This window comes from Condylura cristata, unplaced genomic scaffold, assembly GCF_000260355.1.
Source record: "Condylura cristata isolate star-nosed mole 26May11 unplaced genomic scaffold, ConCri1.0 scaffold00023, whole genome shotgun sequence".
In the NCBI taxonomy this organism is placed as follows: domain Eukaryota; kingdom Metazoa; phylum Chordata; class Mammalia; order Eulipotyphla; family Talpidae; genus Condylura; species Condylura cristata.
The window spans coordinates 19722663-19744108 of record NW_004567124.1 but is presented as its reverse complement, the minus strand read 5'-3'; the positions used below and the strand labels follow the sequence as shown (position 1 = coordinate 19744108).

General features: G+C 38.4%; 1 protein-coding gene across 2 annotated transcripts in view; it reads right to left on the bottom strand.

The window, feature by feature from the left end:
* Positions 1 to 21446, bottom strand: part of SHC4 (SHC (Src homology 2 domain containing) family, member 4) — a 115278-nt gene that overhangs the window by 16972 nt on the left and 76860 nt on the right. Inside the window, exons 6-10 of one of the 2 annotated variants that reach the window (XM_004687820.2) lie at positions 20735 to 20786; positions 12536 to 12659; positions 10850 to 11018; positions 8810 to 8870; positions 2829 to 3008 (exon numbers count right to left, since the gene is read on the bottom strand). In XM_004687820.2, the coding sequence (XP_004687877.1) occupies positions 2829 to 3008; positions 8810 to 8870; positions 10850 to 11018; positions 12536 to 12659; positions 20735 to 20786 (586 nt within the window). The remainder of the gene's footprint in view (positions 1 to 2828; positions 3009 to 8809; positions 8871 to 10849; positions 11019 to 12535; positions 12660 to 20734; positions 20787 to 21446) is intronic. The other variant, XM_012728620.1, reaches the window with a different exon arrangement.

Below are 21446 nucleotides of genomic sequence, written 5' to 3'. Positions count from 1 at the left end.
AAATTGGATTTGATTTTTTTTGGAAGGAGTAATACTAAGTTGACATTAATCTCAAAGTGATAACAAGAAGTCAAGGAATTTTATAATACAATAAATCCCAAGAGGAAAGATATTACCAGATATTACCAGAGTAAGATATTACCAAAGGCCCAAATTATCAAAAATGTTGCCACCAAGGCAAGGAGAGGGAAAAAAAAAAAAAAAAGGAAAAATGAAAACACATTTTGATATTATAATTTTGGATAGATAGGTTTCAACAATTAACAGAAAAAAATGTTATGGACTAATTTTGCCTATTATTGGATAATCTATGATAAAAAGTAAAATTCATTTAGTTGCATTATAAAAATTTTTAACATTGAAGATTTGATTACAAAGAAACTGCAGTTGTTATAAATCAAGAAGTATTCCAAATCACCAAATTTGGGCGATGCACTTGATGAATTTTTCTTACAATATGTTGTTGCCCTGAGAAGTGCATGTGAAATAGAAGTAATCAAGCATATATACACACTATAAAGTTACTTTTAAAATCTGAGGTTCTGAAAAGGTTTTTTTTTTTCTTCTTCTTCCCAAAAGCTGTCTCTCTAGCAAATATTACCTTATCCATACAAGTTAGTCTGCAGTAAACAGTGAAATTCACTGTAAAACTCTATATTCATTCATATCCCCTTCCATGGCGCGAGATGTTTTCTGTGTTGGACACATAGATTCACCATCCAGATCCTTCTTCAAAGGACCAAGGAGCCCAGGTCTCAACAGCCTTCAGATGACCACCCTTCCGGGTCTGCCCTAGTCACAAAAAGCTGCCTTGCGCTCCATCTAGTGGCCCACATAGTAAGTGAGGTTAATAGGCCCAGCCACTTGTGACCCCCACATGATCTCAGTAGGGCTGGCCAAGGACATGGTAGCTGCAAATTTCCTTCTTCTCAACCTTCCTTCTTCCCCCTTCCATTCTTCCTTTCTCCCCCTTCCTTTCCTGATATTAATCCTAATAAAGCCTCCGTATGCCAAACTCCAACAGAGAAACATCTACCCAGAGAACCCAACTGAGTTGTCTGGGTAGCAAAAACAATCTTGGAAAATTTGTAAGAAGGTGATCCACATCCCACCTGGTTGGCAATGAAGACTTTTGTTTCTTAGTCTAAAGTCTTAAGGTCATCTGGGGAAGGCCCAGTTCAGCAAAATCTTCTTTTAAATTTTTCATCTTGCCATGGCAGCCATTCCAGCCCTTGGCAATTCTGGAAAGATTTTCTGAGCTAGAGAAAGGCCCTTCTCAGTCACTATTTCACCATCTTTGGAACAAACCAAATTTGACACCAAGCCAATCTCTGAACCCAACAAACCTCAGTATTTTATGAAAAGCATTTTTTGTTTATTTTTTAGTTGATTAAAGACTTTTGGCTCATTTTGCTTTTATATATTTATGTTCCTGTTTATATGTTTACTCCTGGAAGCAATTTGGCAGGAAAATGGTGTTTATCTAATTATATTTCCCCACCATACATGGCTAAAGCATCATCTTATTTTAGTGCTGTATAGATGTCTTACCAAGGGATTTTGAAACTAATAAAATTAACACCTTACTAAATCATGGCCATTATTCCTCATGCAAACAAAGTCAAAATTATCAGTCCATGGGGCCTCCCTGGTGGCACAAAGGGTTAGGATGCAGTACTACAAGCTAGCAGCAGCTGCTTCAGCTGAAGTTTGATCCCCTGTCCCAGAGGTAACCCTTATGGCACAACAGACCTCTACTGTGTCACCTGCTGCTCCCCTCAGCAGTGTACTTTGTTGATCTGCCTGTTCTGCTCCCCACTCTGTCTCTGGTGAAATCTCTCACTGCCCCTGTACTTCTGGCCTGTACCCCAGTTCTGTATGCATAAATAATCTTAAAAAAAAAATCTATCCATTTTGACTGCCTTTCCTTCAAATGAGAGGAAAAAACAAAAGTTGGGAGTCAATTTGAAGTATCTGGGAAATTTATTCAAAATCAAAGTCCAGAATCTTGAAACCCATAGACTCTACTCAAAGTTCTAATTTATACTATCTCTACAGCTCCTTGAAGATGAGGCCAAGCAAATAGCATTCTTTAAAATAAGGGACAGTGTAGTGAGTTGAATAGCAGCACTCAAAAGACATAGCCAAATTCCGACCCACAGTGTCTGTGTGACTTAATTTGGGAAAAGTGTCTCGCAAATATACTTAAACTAAGGACCTTAAGGTGAGGTCTTTCTGAATTTAATTGGGCCCTAAATCCAGTGACCATTGTCCTATAAGAGAAAGGAAAGGGGGCCTCCCTGGTGGCCTGGGTTAAGCCTTAACATTATCACTGACATGGCCTGGCTTCGATCCCTGGCCAAGTTGCTGACCCACATGGCACAGCAGACCTCTGCTGTCTCACCCACTGGTTCCCCTCAGCAGTGTATTTCAGTTGATCCAACTGTTCTGCTTCCCACTTTATCTCTGGTGGGTGCTCTGGCATGCACCCCACTTCTTCTATACAAAAATGAATTAAAACATTTTAGAAAAAGAGAGAATGGAAAGGACAAGAGACACAGAAGTGACCATGGCTGAAGCAAAGATTGAAGTGTCCATAAGGCAAGGACACCGAGAATTGTGGCAGCCACCAGAAGCAAGGAGAGGGGGGGGGGAATAAATTCTTCTCCAGGGGTTCCAGAAAGAACCAACCTCCCTGACATCTTGATTTAGGATTTCTGTCCTCCAGAACTGTGCTAGAATGAATTTCTGTGTTTTGAGACACCCAGCTTATGATAATTTGTGACAGCATCCACAGGAAATAAGACAGACAGGGAGCAGCTACTTACTTTCATGGTGCCACAGGCTCCCCAGTTGGTGAGATAAGCCTTGATTTCGGGCAGAGCCAAGTGTACTCTGAAGAGCCTGCGTATTAATGTAGCAGGGGTCGTCGAAGAGATCCACTCGACATGTGTGTTTCATTAATGAGGTGTCTCGTTGGGACTGCACCCCTCTCTCATGTGCATTACCTGCAGCGATTAGTCATGATCAATGTGCCATGTTTTTATTTTGTAAATAATAAGAAAAATCATGTTTGAGTCTAGAATTGATAGGAAGCAAGAAGTCACTCCTATCTCAAACAAGGATTGAATATTAACTCCTAAAATTGACCTGTAAAAGCAAGATAAGCACAGATCTTGAGGGAAAGCACTGGCCTCCCCTGCCCCCACCCACCCACCCAAAGGACCCTTTGTTTCCACAAGCAGACTGGAGGCAAAGCAAAAAGATCCAAAAGAAACACCAGGGGAGGGAGAGCACCCCCCTCCCCATACCCTACACACCAGAAGCAGAGAGCTGACCAAGCACTCCACAGATGGGCCATCCCGGAACCAAGGAAACACACATGCTGTGTGGAACCAAAATATCTGCTATTTAAAGCTCTCCTCAAAAAGCCTATTACTTAATTTAAAAGCACTAAGAATAGGATGTCTGTCTTCTCTTCAGGTACAAAGTTTTGTTTCTCTAAGTGCAGCCTCTACCAACCGCTGATGTTTACTGTTACTTAATGAAGGCCTCATCCCTCAGGTGATCACCTCCCCTCTCACTTGTCTCCCCCTCATCTTATGCTGTCTACTGTGGCCCAAAAGAGCAGGTCAAGACAGAAATCTGATCACTGTTCTCAGAGACTTAAAACCCTTCAGTTATCTGTCAATTGCTATTGAGCTAAAGCTCAAGTTCTCAGACAAAGTGCAGGCCCTGGGCCCCCTCCCCAGCATGTCTTGCAACCACCTTCTCCCTGTCTCTGGCCAGGCTCACAATGACCTTGCAGTGTAGTTTCCACTGTAACTCCATCTTCTATGATTGACATGCACTCTTTCCTTTGCCATCACCCTCATTCTTCAGGGCTCGTTTTAAACTTCACTGCTTTAGGGAAACCTTCCCTGACCTTCTCAAACCAGATTAATTCTTTCTGCTTTCTTAACTGTTTGAACATTCCCCTTTGAAGCCCACACCACAAGAATAATTCATTCTACTGCTTATGTTACTATTTTTTGAGTATCTGTTCTACATGCATATATATGTCTTATGAAGGGAGAGATCCTGTTTGTCTTGATTACAGTTTGAGCAAAATCTGATACATAGGACATTAACAGCTCCTGAATGAATGGGCATTGCCAATATATTTTGCTGCCTGGTGGAAAGAAGTACTTTGTACCATCCAAGGAGACCCTGTTTGTCTTGATTACAGTTACAACCCCTGCTTCTAGCAAAATCTGATACATAGGACATTAACAACTCCTGAATGAATGGGTATTGCCAACATATTTCACTACCTAGTGGCAAGAAGTACTTTGTACCATCCAGAGACTTTTGCCCTAAGAATGCCAGGATAAAATATTTTTACTCTTCTGTTTAAACAAGTTTACTTATTGTTTTGGTCATATATGTTACAGGTTACCACAAGGCCACACCTGGAGTAGTGACATTGACATTCCATTGTCCTATTGTAAAACAACTTCAGACCTTCTATTGTTTCACCATTAAATACCTTCAGTGTGGTCCAAAAAGGCTCTGTACTGGATTATAAAATGCTGAATAATAATATAACATTTTTGCAAAGCAAGGTATGGAAACTTAAGAGTATACCCAGTAGGGTCAGCCCAGTTAGGAAACTATGGCCTTACAACCTGTTGTCCCTTTCTTTCTCTCCTGGTCAACTCTTAACACATCACAAGGTGCCACACCACACTCATCCCGAGAGGGGACTGTGACTTCTAAGGAAGTGTAAGGGGTTGTCTGTTGCATTTTGCAACATATGACAGTTTCCAATTGCTCTGTTAAATGGATTTATGAACTATATTACATAGTTTAAATTTTTTTTTAATTTTTTTTTTTTTTTACTTTCACAGCAGATAATACCTAAAAGATCACCACGAAGTAATGATCAAGAGTAGGGGAGGGTTCCTCTGTGCCTCCCTAGTGGCACAGGGGCTAAGTCTCAGAGCTCTCATGCTATCAACCTTGCAGCCTGAGTTTGAGCTCCCCCATCAGGGAGCTCACCTACATGGTGAAGACAGCAGACCTCTCCTGTTTCTTCTCCCTTTGCTCCCCTCAGCACTGTATCTCATTAGATCTGCCTGTTCTGCTCCCCACTCTATCTCTGGTGAATACTCTCACACACAGACACAAACCTACATCCCAGCTCTTTTCCGCATAATATATATATATATATTTATATATATATATATATATATTTTAAATCAAGGAATACATGGGTGACTTGGTGATGGGAAACCCACGGGGATTACAATTGAGATGGGGGAAAATGTACAAAATGATGTAAAAATAAACTATGATATTATTTTTTTTTAAAGTAGTTTTCTCTGACTGGAGATAAGAGAGGAAGTCAGAGATTAAAAAAAAAATCAAGAAAAAAAGGTAATTCTTTTAGTCTGAACACAAGCTCCTCCTTAGCTGCACAATGAGCTAATAAACAACAATGAGTAAATCAAATCAGAATTTGGCTTCCCAGAAGTTAAAATTGTCAAGATTTGTAATGTGGATTTACATCTACTTATCAGTAAAAGCTCTAGCTATATATCAGATCTTGAATTGCTATATAATAATAGCAATCAGTTACTGTAATTAGCAAGACTTTTTAAAATGTTTTGTTTTTTCTTAAATCTAAATTCGACATGTTCCACTTTTTAAAATAATACCCGCTTATATTATCATTTCTTTAGGAGTACCCACCCATAAAATTTTACTGAAAATGGAATAGTATCAAACGTGCCAGAGGTTTGCTTCTAAATTAATACAGACCTGAATTCAGACAGCCAGGGTACCTCACACTATGTGATTTAACATCTTAGACTCAATTTTCATATCTGTAAAATGGGGATGCCTAGCTTTACTGCTGCAAGGATTAAATGGAAAGAATGTTGATGAGATGATAAGCATAGTGCTATCTTGCAGTCAGTATGCAATAAATACTTCCCATCACTGATTTATTTTTTTATTTATTGAGGCTGGGCTGTTGCACACAATGCTTATCTCATGCTATAAAATCCACCCTTCAGCTTTCTTTACCTAAGTCCTACTTATTCTTTAATATTCTGTCTGAATCCATCTCCTTCAGTAAGTCTTCCCCTAAGTCCTCCTCTTTTCCTGTGTGGGTAAGGTGCCACTCTCTGATACACTCTAAGCATCCATTTACTTGTCTGCCTTCCTCTCAAGATTGCAAATTCCTCTAGTACTCGAGGAGAGATGAGAGTCCAGTTATCTTTGTATCTTCTGATCTTCAATGACTGGTATGAAGCAGGTGCTCAAAAGAAAATGTTTATCAGGTGAATGAGTGTCTACCCAATTCCTCTGTCTTTGCATGTTTGGAAGCCCCTGAGTATACCTTTAGCACAGGGCACTAACTCATCTGTCCTTCTTGGGCATTGGCATGAGCTGGCCAAAGTAAATTTACTGTCCCATAGAATTATACAAACATTTCAATGTCTAGGCCTTGAAAAGTGCCATTTTTTTAACTATGTCATTTTAAGTCCTTTTAATATTGCTTTAAAGTAAAACAAACAAAAAAAGAGATTATATACTACACCCAAATTTTAACATTTTCTAGGATAAAGTATGTGGCTGATGAGAGCTTACTCACACACTCCAAATATTATGCATTCCAAAAATTCTTTTGGCCAAGCATTACTCTGAGAACCTATCTGAGCTGCCTAAGAAAAGACCCGGAGCTGAGAGTAAATGTATATACAGTATACAAACTCTAACGTCCCAAGGTTTTAAGGGTTTATGGGAATTTAACATCTTTTTGATTAAAAATAGCAACCTTTTCATTTTAACTTGAATGTTAGGGAAACATTATTTTGCTATGATTTTTTCCATAACTAATCTTAGTAGTAAGGGTAGGGACCATTTCTGTTTCTGGCGATAAATAAATTAACTCTTCCAACAACAACCAGAAAGCTATCACAGTATTTATAAGACACCAGAATTCAAGTTTTAAGTCAAAAATTGAATAAGTAAATGTCTTTGGAGGGAAAAAACCAAAGCTTTTAAAAAATATTTGTATATTTGAGTCTCTCAAATGCTCATGAATAAATCTCTGGGAAAAGTCATAAAAACTGTCTATTTGCTTCTCTGGCAACTACTGATAATTTGCTCACTGGTCAAAAACTTCAGATCACTTCTAAACATAGCATCAAGAAGTCACAGGCAAAACCCATGAAACACATGATTTCTGGCCTTTGGATGAGAGGACACAGTAGTGGGAAAGTCCTTTCTGCTGCAACAGAAGAGGCCTTCACTGCCATGGGCCTGGAACAGGGGTTGGGCCCATCTATCCCTCCATGAATTTAGTGCCTGAAGTTTGGAAAGATGGTTTCCAAATCTCCAGGTTGCTACTAGAATTTAAAACCTGCTTTTCTAAGAAGTCAATGTAGTAGCTCCGTGATTTGGTGTTAGGGGGTGGGGAAGAGGTGGCATTTAACTGTAGCATTTTCTTTAAACTACAACCATCTCTGGTATACCCAAGATTCTGTACAGTTTCCAGTTCTGGATTACTACCTGAGGGCCACCACAAAGAAAGACAGTGTGCATCCATTCTATATTAGCCCCAGTCTGCCACACAATTAGGGTGTAACTGAAGAAACAGCATTTGCAGTAGAATTTCTACTGCATGTGACACTATAAGAAATATGTTTAAGCTCCAGTGGAGCTAACCAGAATAGTAGAGTCAGATGCACTAGACTAGGAGATAGACATCATGGCTAAAATTAATTCTATGGAAAAATAGATTTCGGGTTCCAAGTAAACAATACTACAAAAAACATCTGTTCAGTAGTCATCAGACATATATATGCATTATGCAAGAGTAAGGCACTACAATGTTAGTTTAAAGAAGAAATGAAATCAAGATAAAGAAAAAATAAATTGGATTCTATGACAAGGAGATTCAAAAAGAAAAATCTTGGGTCCTCTGTAGTGGCGCAGCTGGTGAAAGCACAGCACTAAGACACTAAAGCCACTTCAGCATGAATTCGATCCCCAACCCAGAGGTGACCCACATGGTGCGGCAGACCTCTCCTGACCCGCCTGCTGATCCCCTCAGCAATGTACTTCATCATTCAGCCTGTTCTGCTCCCTATTCTGTTTCTGATGAGTCCTCTCACTGTCTCTGCACCTCTGGCCTGTACCCCAGTTCTGTAAGCATAAATAAACTTTTTTTTTTTTAAAGAATAACATGACTAGTTTTTATGACATCATCTGATAGTTGCTGGCCTACATTTGTGTTGTGGAAAAGTGCCCAACGTCAATTATCATGTGTAGTAATAAGACATTTAATGACCAGATAAGTTTGGGTGAATGGGCCCTTAATTAGGACTCTAACATCTCAGATTTCTTTTTGATCCCAAGAAGAAATCAAGGTTTTTATCTTAATCTGAATGAATCTGACAAGCATCGATTTTCACATTAGCTTACTGTCTGATCTTTGAAGTGGAACTCCCTTGAGCTTTGACAAAAAAAACCCACATTTCCAGGCAATGAGCTTTCCAGGTGTCAAAGAAGTGAAAGATCCAATGGGGGAGAAAGACAGTGCAGCACAGCACACCAGACAGGGGGAGCCAAGAGCCTTCTGAGTGACACACACCAGGCTCTTGGGGCCAATTGGAATGTGAAGCGCCTGTAGCTGAAGCACTAGATGTTTCTCTACTTACAACCTACTTCCCAGAAAAGTAGGCAAAAGTACAGACCACAAGACCATGTTACTTAAAAAGAAAGAAGAGCAGCAGATGGTGAGGGTGAGCGTACATACCTATTGCCCTGCTTTGTTCTAAACAGTTCTCGTATACACTGCTGCACTTGGAGTTTCCAGGCTGTACAAACAACAAATGGTGAGACATTTACCATGACAATATACATTCACAAGTTTTCAAAACAACAAAACACGAATGCTCCCTTCAGAATATAAAGGACAACTTTACTTTATGACACAGGGAGTGTTTGACACGTAAGAAAAGAAAACTGAGCATGTAGATGAGGAGTGGACTCTTTTCAAAGGGCATTGTTTGGGAACTGCAGAGGTGGGTCTGGCTGGGGTGAGGAGTCACAGAGGTGGTCAATATAAAATCTGCAGCCTGAGGGTGACAACTTCTGCTTGGAAGGTCACATTCAGGATTCAATCTAAGTCTTACCCAGGAAGCATGATTTCTAGGACTTTTGTATAAATCCTGGCCAGTTAGCAAACTTCCTTCTGTGATTTGGCATTGAAGCCCTGCTCTACTAAGACTGGTACCAGGCTCACTTTTCATCCTTGAAAACATCAGGGGGGCAATTACCCCTTCAACATGTAGAGCTCTCTTCAGTAATATCCACAGATGCCTTTGAGAAGGGCATTGTCTATGCTTTTGAAAGATTATTCTGGTAGTATTGTGTAAGAAACTTTGAGGGTTGAAATTCCAGGCATGTGAGGACTAGAACTTAGTGATGGGAATGGAAAATGATGGGTATATTCAAAAGGTAATTTCAGGCTCTCCCTGGTGGTACAGAGGGTTAAAGTGCAGCACTGCAAGCTAGCAGCAGCCACTTCAGTGCCAGTTCAATCCTGCCCTGGAGGTGACCCACATGGCATAGCAGACATCTCCAGTCTTGCCCTCTGCTCCCCTCAGCAGTGTGCTTTGTTGATCTTCCTGCCCTGTTCTCCACTCTGTCTGTGGTGAATCTTCTCACTACCCCTGCACTTCTGACCTGTACCCCAGCTCTGTATGCATAAATAAATAAATTTTTTTTTAAAGAAAGGCATTTTTCAGAGTAGAATCTGAATATATATGGTAGAACTGAGATGACAGGGTGAAAGAAACAAAAAACTGTGGATAAGTGAGAGAGTGGTAGTACGTCTGATAAACATGCACAAATCAGTAGACGAATCTATTTATAACATTTGGAGTCAAGGAAAAAATGCTATTCAATTTGAATATAAACAAACAATGTAATGCATGTACCACTGCCACTGGAGACAGAGAAGCTGGAGGGGTGTGGATAGAGTGGGGTGCCAGAGTAGAACCCAGGCCAAGGGCAGTTCATTGGAGAAGTCTCATGTACTGGTAAGGTGGGGTCTTGGATTTGCAGGGGACAGGATAAAAGGTGCAACTTATGAACATATGAAAAGGTGCAACTTACTTTGAAACACATCAACAATAAGATGGATTGATGGATGACAGAGAAAATGTATAAAATATTAACTATAGAATCTAGATGGTGAGTTATAAGTGTTTACCACACAATTCTTTCAATTTGCCTTCCTTTTGAAAATATTCTTAATAAAATGTTGGAAAATTTGAAAGAGACAATAGAGAAAGAAAGAGAGGATGGAGAAAAGAAGGAAGACAGAAGGAATAATAAGGAAAAAAAAGTTGCAGGAGACACGAGATGCTAACATATGATGGAAATGTAGCAGTAGCTAGCAGAAGAGGGATTTCAAAAGAAGAGGCAGTCATCAGGTATCAAATGTTATAAACAAAATGAGAATATTAATGAAAAAGAAATAGATTTAGTCATTAAATCACTGGAGACAAAAGAAAATTTGGAGATGGGGAAGGTGAAGTTGAGGATACTATACTGGACCACCCTAGTCTTTCCAGTGAAGAGAACTGGGAGGTCACCTGATGAGGACTAGTTTGGTGGACTAGGAGCAAAAACGATTTAGTACAGGAGTCAACAATAATGTACTTTCTGGCTCTGTATTGAGGAAGACGAGACTTTTCCTAAACTAGGATTTGGAAACCTTTAAATTAAAAACTTCAGTGAGAGAGACAGAATGGTATTGTTAGATCCAGGAACAACAAACATTACTTACCAAATAGCACAACTTTTCACATTGAATGGGGCAGTATGGCATTTGCTCTGTGGCTTGAACTTTGATCCGCACATCTGAAACACCACCTACTGGTGGCTGCTTTCCTGGGATTTCATTGTAATACTCATGATCTCGCTCCTCAGCCTGGCCATCAACATGCACCTCCTCACTGTAAGGGAAAAAAGAATCCCCAAGAGGCTGGGCGGGAATTCAAATGCTGTTGGGGATGCAAAGGGATCAGAACCATGCAAATATTCCTGAAAAATTTTGCAGTCATGTTTTAAGTTTAAAGCTCTGCTTAAGTGATGTCAAACATCTGGAGGGAAGAACCAGATGGGTTGAGTTGTTTAGCTTTCTGTAGACTATTAAAGTGTGGGTAAACCAACAAAGAGTGCCAAGGGTGAGAGTTTTTTGTCTTTGTCTTGTTCTAGTAAGGTGGTATATAAATAGATACATAAGCACACACATATTCAGGTATATGTATATGTATGAATTCCTGAATGTACAGTGTATTTGTCAATAGGATATAAACTACCAAATCCCAAATGCTTTGACTGTCCCATTTGGGGAATGTTTTGTTCAAAAAAGAAATTTAGATACTGTTTTTTATATAGAGTGTCTGGCCCAGTTATTAAACCAAGATGAAAAAAGAGAGAAAGAGAGAGAAAGAGAGAGAGCTATGGCCAACTATCTTGTCTGCACAAATCTAGAGGAATATATGTGATTCATAAAGAAATATTAAAACCATATGTGGCAAGTGGGTAGATTTATGTAAACATGTATTGCTTTTAAAATTGAAACAGACAAAAATAAATGGATTTCTCTTCCAAATTGGAATTAGTAAAGGTTTCTTATGAAAAAGAGTAAATCAAGTCTTTTTGGATAGAACAGATTCCACTGACAACCCACACAGTTTGTTGGGTTCATTACATGTCAACAAAATGAGAGCACTAAAGTGTAAGTGCTACCCAGGGAAAAGTTCAGCGTCAAGGCCTTTTGGTAAACCCCTCTCTTTTGCTACCCTAGACCACCTCATAAAGGGAGATGTCCAAACCCAGCCATTCGTTGATACACAAAAATGCAAATGCATTGAAAAGTATCCAAGAGCTTTGTTTCTCAGGCATGAATTCTGCAAGCCAGAGGCCTCACTGCATTCCACACATGGTGGAGTCTGACAGGCCTCAAAGGGGTCAGCTTTCACTGCAAACTTTCTGTGCCTGAGACAGAACAACCAGATCCTTGGGTCACATCATGTTCCATTCTCTGCCACAACTTAGTTGAAACTAACCTATTTACACCGCAAGCCAGTAAAGCAACAGGAATTCCTACCGTATACATCTGAATTATTATTTTGCTCTTTGATCTTGAGTTTTTAAAACAAAGATGCATGTGATCCAGGTTTGAAATAAATCTAAGAAAATTGTTGATGTTTATTATGTTATGATACTACTTCATTCCTTGCTCGTATTAGAGGAATGGGGCTGATCCTGTCTCACTTTCACTGCAAAAGGAAAACATCTGGACAACTATGAATGAAGAGGAAATCGCTATTTGTTTGGGCTGACACCATTCCTATGTGTAAGGAAAAAAAACACCAATTTCATTAGTCATCTTAATAATTAATAATATTCACTTTAAAAGAAAACAAAAATAGCAAGTCAAATAATGATAGAACGCTTGGCTAACCTTTCACAAGAAGTATTCAAGGAAGAATTTTTCAAATACTGTTTAAACCGGAGTTCAAAAGCCTGACCTATGGTACTGATGACATCTTGGGCCATTCCGTTGCGGCATTCCAGTATGTGGCAAGCTGCAAGAGGACAAACAAAAAGAGTGATATGACAGTACATTTTTAGCAAGGAAAGATGAAAGGAAGTCAACATACTTCCAGAACATGGCAAATTAGAGGAAGATATTATGGGGTGGGTGGGGGTAGATAGCAGAGTATCACAAATGATTAGCAAACATGCTGCTACACGTTGTGTACACTATGTGTTACACTATGATAATAAAAGGTTATTCGTTTAATTTCTTTTGTTTTTCATCTCATGAATTCCTGTTTAAAGACAGGAACTTGTGCTCAGAGACCACAAATCATATGCAATAGTATTCTTGCCTTCAATAGAGTAGCACATCATGTTGAGGGTGTCTTGAAATACAAAGAACTAACTGAAATTGAATTTCTTAAGGATAAGTAAGAATCCTAAGGATCCCTGAAACACAACGGCAGTGCATCTCGGGAGCAATGAGATAAAAGAGGATACTGATTTGTTTAGCCTGAAGGTTGGTGGGGGGAGGGAAACCTTGAACAGTTAAACATATACAGTTGTAAAGACTGTTAATGATCCTCTGAGCATAGGAAAAGCTTAAACGCATGCTTAGGGAATTCAATTTGATACTGGAAAAGCAGGCTTCAACATTCCCAACATGTAGTTAGCTTCTGGAATGTTGGTCCTTGTCTCGTATTCTCGCAATATAAATTCTTTCTCCTTCTTCTTTGTTTGTAAAACCAACAAAGGAACACATTACAAGGGCTACATGAGAGAGGTGAGGTAGCTGTCTTTATCAAGTAACTTAAACATGTTGACTTAGAAGCATGACTTCAAGCTTTGCATTGTCTTGCAGAGGATTCTGTATTTATTTAAATTAAAAAGTAATTTGTTCACATCAGAACCCATAACAGTAGGTTAGCATAGGATCTATAATGGTGTTTCTTATCCTTAGGTTGATGATCCTCTCAAGGGATCGGATAATTTTCACTCCAAAATAAACTTGATTTTAATTGGAAGGACTTATGTCTCTGAACACTCTGGAAAAAGGTGTGGGGTGAGATAGTGGATATAATCAAATTAAGGTATTTCTTTTAAGGTTTTCCTTTAAAGAAACAACTTGGATCCTGAAAGAGCCTCAGGAGCTAATTCTAGCTTTAAAAGTCCAATTAAGAAGATCTGTAAATTCATATCCTTCCTACCAAAGGAAAATGTTTGGTCTCCCTTTACTGCTATTTTATATTGCCCTTTCTTTTTCTCTATGGTTTTTTTAAACAATGACCAACAGATAGAAGGTTTTTTAAAAATGTGTTGAATGAATAAATACTGATTTCTCTGAATCCCACTGATAATTCTATGGTGAAAAACTGTCTATACTATTTTTATGGTGAGACCTGTGTGGCGCCCCCAGGTTCTTGGAGCTAATGATTGCATGGGTCCTTTGTGGAAATGGTCTCCTCCTTCCTAGGCAAGTCTCAAAGTCTTAAATTTACAAAGTGCTTTTGGATATGAACATCCAGTTAAATCAAGAGAAGTTGTGTTACACTATGATAATAAAAGGTTATTCGTTTAATTTCTTTTGTTTTTCATCTCATGAATTCCTGGCTCAATTAAAAGTGAAGTTAAGACCACAAATTTTAGCAAAATGGAGATGACCATTTTTAATCATTTTATTTTTTTAAGGTCAAAGAGATAAAGGTAAAGAAGATAATGAGAAGTAGGAACTTCATATATACACAGTATACACAGTACACACATGCATAGGGACATCCACACATACAAGAAAGTAAACTGCCTCCTGTGAGAGGAAAGACAGGAAAAAGCAAGGAGCAGGTGTCCCTTCTTGCTATATAAAACTACTGTCCTTCCTTTAACACGATAGCTTAAACCCTCTAAGGGACAGGACAAGGCATAGAGGCACAAAAGAATGAATGAATCAATGAAACTGGCCAATCATCCTCGCATTCCTCATATATTTCTAAAGTGGTTATCTCAATTTCTCTGATTCTGGCACTTTGAGGGTTTGGTCTTGTTCCTCAGCTGATGTCACCAACATAATTTTCTGCCTTACTTTGAATAACTTTATTACTACCCTATAACTTTTTTTCAAAAGGTTAAACAGAAAAAAAAAGTTGGTGTTTGCCTCCATGAAGAAAAAAATATTGGACAAAAAGCTCATCGTGTGCACATCCACAATCACACATTTAGGAGACACACAAACTTTAATAATTCTATTGGTGCCATTCACATGATGCTCTGTGAAAATAGTCTGGTTCTTTTTTTAGGTTGGTATTAAGCCAGAATAGGGATGGGTTTTGAGTCATATGCAAATATGTCCTCTGCCCAGTGTTAGAACCATTGCCAAAAGTTTGGATAATCAATCAGGTTGACCAAGAATTGTACAATCTTTAACTTACAGAAAGGAAAATAAGACAAATATATAAAAAAAAGCCCTGATTCCCAAAAAAAAGGAACAACTGTCCAGAGATAACTTTGTATCAAGGCCTGGGATTTTGTTCTACATCTGTAATCAGATGAAAATCTGAATATTTTCATTCCACCGTATGTAGTAAGGTGATCCACAAATTGAAGGAGAATTTTTTAAATTCTTAAGTTTTCATTTGGCTTTCTAAGTGGGTAAGAGGCTAAGAACACTTTTTAGATGATAATGGGCCCTACTTTGTCAGTTTTACCTATTTTAATAGACCAAATTTTTGGTTTTGTTTTTGATTTTCTTTGCTTTTACTTGAAAATTAGAAATGCAAGTATTACAAGTATAGCATCTCAGATCAACCACCAGATGGTGTTGTGGGATCAAGTCACAGGACCTCCTCTAGAAGGAAACAAGCCGGAGGAACAAAGCCTGAAGTCAGTCTGTAGTCAGCTGATGTCAACAGGGCAGCGGCACATTTATTTCATGATCGTAAACATAAATATAAGCAAAAGGGTTCATTTAAATTGGCTTTTCAGTTGCTTTTTTTTCTTCAGAGATCAAAACCATGAATTCCACTTAGTCTGGCTATGGGCCCCTCCATAGAGTTAGAATAGTTAAACCTTCCTGAATAGTTCACATTTGAAGAAAGAGGTGAAGAGAATATAAATTTCCTTACTTCTGGTAATTACATGAGGGCAGGCTATATTAGTAAGTAAATTCAAAACATTCTTACTGGAACTTACTTTTTCTACAGAAAAGGCCTTAGATAAAATGAGAAGTTCACTAAAGGGTATCAACCAAGATGGAAAAGAGTGGCAGCTATCCTAATTTCAGTAATAAAAGTGAATCAAGCAAAAAGGAGACAGTGGGGACATGCAGGACTATTTACATAAAGACTGGTCTCTTCTGTCTGTCTCCACTTCCTGTCAGCCATCTTCTTCTCATCCCTGACCACTAACTTTACCCTTCCACTGGCAGTGTGCTTTCTGAGGTAACTACTAACCCTAGATTTCTGGACTGTATGGTGTGTTCACCTGACTCCTTTTCAGTGTGTGACATTCTGGGATGTCTCTCTCAGAGAAATTTGTATTTCCCCCTTGTTAGATGATATTCATCTCCTGATTTTCTCCTGTTCTCTGACACGTCATAGTCTCCAATGACTTCCACCACTCCGTGAGACCCTTAACTCTCTTCTTTCTGGGTTCTTTTTTGGTGACCTCACACATTATTAGGGCTATGAAGTTGGGGTTTTTCTAATCTCTCTCCTGAAATCCTAGTGTCTTTCCCCTGCCTATCCTCCTTCATGCCCAGCAAGGTTTCTCCTATTTGTTGGCAATTTTCCCCTGGTGAACCAAATTAACTAGACAATATTAAAGCACTGTTTTTATAATTTCACTATTTTTATGAAAAGATTTAAAACATTTTTTTCTATTCACAAATGTAATAAATATTCATTGTAGGAGTTTTTTTTTTTTAATAGAGACTCCAAAACAAAATAGCAATTATGTAAGTTTTACTATCCATTAACATTTTGGTATGTGCCTTACCACTCCTTTATACTATGTAAACCTACCTCTAAAAAATTACCTGAGCTCTTCTACAACTGATTCACAACCTGCTTCTTTGTGCTGAGTGATAGTACTTCCTCCATGTGTTCTTCTATAATACTAGGCTAAATTGCTACATAGTTGTGCATCCTTTGGATTCATTTAAATAGCTTGCTATCTGTGAACAGTGAATTTTCTACTAAGTAAATAATATATGTTAATGATCTTTATCATGTAATATTTGTGAATGTTCTGAGCATTTCCTTAAAAGAGAATGTGCTAGCTAAAAAGTCTTTTCTTTTTCTTTTTTAAAGACCTTAACACGAATTGTCAATTTGCTCTCCAAAATTTTTGGATCTACACTCCTATAAGCAGTGTTCAAGAATACCTACTACTATAAATCACCACCACTTTTCAGTGTTTCAAATTTGAACATGAAACACGATAACTTGTCTTTGCTACTGAGGTTAAATGTTTGTTTTTTTTTTAAATGTTTCTAGATGTCTTGTAATGTTCTTTTGTATAGGTATGCTTATTGAATAAATGAGATTTGAAAAGTAATTTCCTTGTTTCAACTTCAACTTCAGCTCTATAAAAAAGAATGATATTAATTGCTACTCCTGGGGTTGTGCGGTTGAACAAATACTCCTGACAATTGTTGGCACAGGGTGAGCTGCCTTTTCCCTTTAGCTTTACTGCTGAGTTGTTTCTCTACTGAGTTTCTCTATTTTTCTTATTTGCAAAAATCCCTGTTTCTTCAGTGATAAATCACACCACAAAGGCTAATAAAAAGAGCTACCATTTATTATATAGTTACTAGGAGCCAGTCATTGAGATAGTTATATCATGTATCTCACTGAATCCTCAGGAACATATGATTAGTTCATCAAGCCTCCTGTCAAATGAATATCTCCCTCCCATGTAAAATTTAATTCACAATTCTGTCCAATTTGTCCCTCCTTTCCTCAAGGCTCTATAGAGCATTATCACCCTTGCCCAAGACAAAATAAGATGTCTTCCAAACTCGTTTCTACCATTCCAGACTGCTTTTCTGCCCTCCAATGTCACTTTTATTTATTAGAAAAATTACTATTTTACAAATTCCCCAAAATGCAGAAGCCAGAATCATTTTTATGAAGTCTAAAATCTTCAGTGGCTCCCACTGACCTTTTGGATGGTATTCAGAGTGCTCTACAATCTGCTTCTGGTCTGTCTTTTCAGTCCTGGGTTCCTCCTTTGACCCTTTCCATCTCTGCAACTCCACCTTGTACACACACACACTCTATTCAAATACATGATCCTGGTTCTCGTAACTCAGTTCTTTCCTCAGAGTCTTTATTGTTTCAGACCTCAAATTCTAACTCTGCCCCTCTGTGTCCAGACTGTTCTCTAACCTCCTCCCTGTCTGTGTAAAACTGCTAGGTCCTCTCCCACTAAATGGTGAGCCCATGGCAACCAGGAGTTATTTTTCTTCCACACTAATTACTACTTATTTGTAGATTCCAAACTGTGTCAGAGCCTCTGTGCAGAAATGAAAAGTCCAGAGGCTCCAGTGAGGAGAAGGGACTTAACAACAGAGCTGTGTGCAAGCAGGGGGTAGGTAGAGAACAGAGGTCTTCTCATGAGATTTCTACAACCAAAATACATAAGAAAGGGAATGAGGCAACAGGAAAAAGAACAGGAAGTGATGGTGAAATGCTAGCTATTTAGTCCAAGAAAACTGCCCTCTGCTTCTAAGTCACCTACCTCTACTAAATAGAACTATTTCCCTAAGGCAGAAAGGGAAGATGAGGAAGGGAAGGAAATGATGCTTTCCATATGATATCTCAGTTATTTCCACTTACTTAAAGAAACCGAGTTTCAAGGAAGGGAAATAATTTGACTGAAGTCACTCAGTCATATGGTAGAATTATGATTTTTACACAGTCTGATTCCAGTACCTTTCTTACTTCTTATTCATACATCGGGGCTTGAGAAAAAGCTGAAACCTCTATTAAGAATGTTTTTGAGTTGATTCTTTACTTATCTCCCAAATGTATTCCATGACCTTAGTCGAAAGCTCCCATAAGCACCTCCTCAAAAATCCCTGTGCCAGAATCCCCAAGGATCCCCTTCAAGCAGCTCGGCTCTGACCAACTACTCAGGCTCCATGAACAAGGAACTGCACCATAATTGCCTCTGGTCCTCTTCCATCCTCTTGTGAGCATGTGGGACACAGGTCCTAGTTAGCCATTACCCTCAGTGACTGACGTTCATTTCTGAATTTACCACCTTTTACTAAAGAGCAATGATGCACCCAGAGATACTCAGTGATTGGCAAAGTTACTTAATAGCTCTATTTCCCAGTTATTTGCTTTTCCTCTGCCCCTGTCCTTCTCAGGATTAAAAGGAAAGACTTTGCTATTCAGAAGCATTCCTTAAAACAGCTGCTGTCGTTAGGGAAGCTCAGGAAGTAATTAAGATGTTCTTTTTTGGTATCCTTTGTTTTGTTCTGTTCTTACAGCCTCCCCCCCCCCACAACCCCTGCACTAGGTCCTATCTCTCCTACCTACTCAAATGTTACCCATTCTTCATTGTATCATGTAGAGTGAGTCCACTTTAGTGGAGTATTGCCTAGAACTTGTCACCTATTTCCTCCTTTCTAGTTCATTGAGTCATGTTCTTCTGGCAAGTATTCACTGATCACCAACTCTGTGCCAAGAGTTGTTCCTCATCATCTCATTTTGGAAAATCAGTAGCTTCCAATTTCTCTGCCTTAGGTTTCTCACTGAATCCATATACTGCATCCTGCTGTCATATTAATCTTCCTGAAGATCTGCTTTATAAAACAGCATTCTCCACCCATTTGCCCAAGAGATTAAATCCATACTGATTGGCTCTGCCCTACATGCCCTCTAGATGCTTTTTAGCTCCCCCCTCCCATTCACAAACTTCATTCTTGATATGTTTTCTTTATCTATACCCTAGCATGTCATGTGTATCTCCATCTATGTCATAGCTCTCTTTGAATTTTCAAATTCCACTAATAAGTGTTTCTGGGCAAGCTCTATCCCAAATGTGGCAGAGCATGTTGCCTAGCTAATAAGTTCTAGTTGAGAAATGGCCTAATACTCATCCCTAGGAAGCATCTACATGTCCAAGGAACAGAAATGAGAAGCAATACTAATCACATCTATCTAGAGTCAACGAACTAAGGAACCTCACACCCTTGACACAAACTATGGATGGGAGATAAATTTCTTAGGTCATCTTGATAATCCTGGAATGAGAAATTTTCTACTTTAATCTCCCTTTTGCAACCAGTCCTTCAACAAATTTTGTTACCATATATCATCTATGTGCTAGCCATTGTGATGAGTGGTTAGAAAGCAATGAATATGATAAACAGCTTAATGTTCCTCACGCAGCTTTTAATAAAAAGCACAAACATTAAAGACACCAACAACTGAATAAAATAACAAATATGTAGGATAAAAAGTATTAATAAGATATTGTTATGACACAGCAGGATGGGATATGCTGCTGGAGATAGAAGCATATCTAGCTATCTATCTATAGATATCTATCTATCCTTGATTTCCCCGAAGAGATCAAAGGTCTCCCTAAAGAGATCAAAGGTATCCCTGAAGAGACATTTAAGATGTGATCTAAATAATGAGAAGATGAATATTCAGAATGACATGCCAGGGTTTTGGATAGCAAGCGCAAAACTCAACACATATGCACACATGTACATTCTTTCATGCAAGCATGCACGCCCAGGCCAGCTAGACTAATAACCTCACAGGTTTGGGTTTTATGTATAGTTCATTTGCCCATTTGTTTATTGGGGGAGGGGCAGCCAGCCCCCTCTATCATTACCAACACACTTTCTCTTGTCATTATACAACTAGAGAAATCTTTTAGTTTATGAATTGTTCAAATGACTGGGATTTAAGTTCTACTTGTATGTTTTTCTCTACTTTGATCTTCTAATAGGGCTATTTATTTCTAATTCAAATTTATATAATATTTCTGAAACCCAAAATAGCATTTCAGTGGTTCTTATTATCCTGCATATTGAAAATAATAGCTATTACTTTTTAAAGTTGGTATACGCAAGCTCTTAAGAAAATCTAGAAGTTGCTTTCCATACCTCGATGATTAACTGGATCTTTAGCTACGTAGGCAACATAGTCTGAGGTATCCTATAAAAAAGGGAAAATGATTGCATTTTAAATAAATGGATTGGAGTACTGAAAGATAAAAGTACATTTACTTAAGTCATGATACTGAAGAAAGAACTTAAATATAATGTTTCTGTCTAAGAGAAAAGAAAAGCATCCTAGGAAGAAAAACAAACATTTGCTATATAGTTTGGCTCTGGTGGGGTCCACATTCCCACCTCTTGGAGAGAAATATGAAGAATAAAGATGTAGAGGTAGACCATAGCATTAAAAATAAAAGCAAATAGAGGCGTGGGATATTTCAGGACACATGCTCTTTTAAAATGGTTATAGGATATGACAGTCTCCTATGTTGAAAGGTGAAAAAAATAGGGGTTATGCAATCACTGTGTCATAAACTAGAATTTTCCAGTTGTCCAAATAGGTACATGTTCATCAGAAATTAAGTTAATTAAGTGCACAATGAATCTTACAGGTGTTGTTCTTGGACAGTGCAAATTAACTTAAGAAACAATGAAGGAAATAAGGCATTTTTTCATTTGACCAATTAAAAAGAAAAAAATAATTTTTAAAAAAGAGAACCTCCCCCCTAAAAAAAAAAAAAAAAAAAACACAAAGGATACAAAAAGAAGAGCTATTGAATTTTGAAAAACGGAAAAAAAGCCACTTGGTAATTCTGAC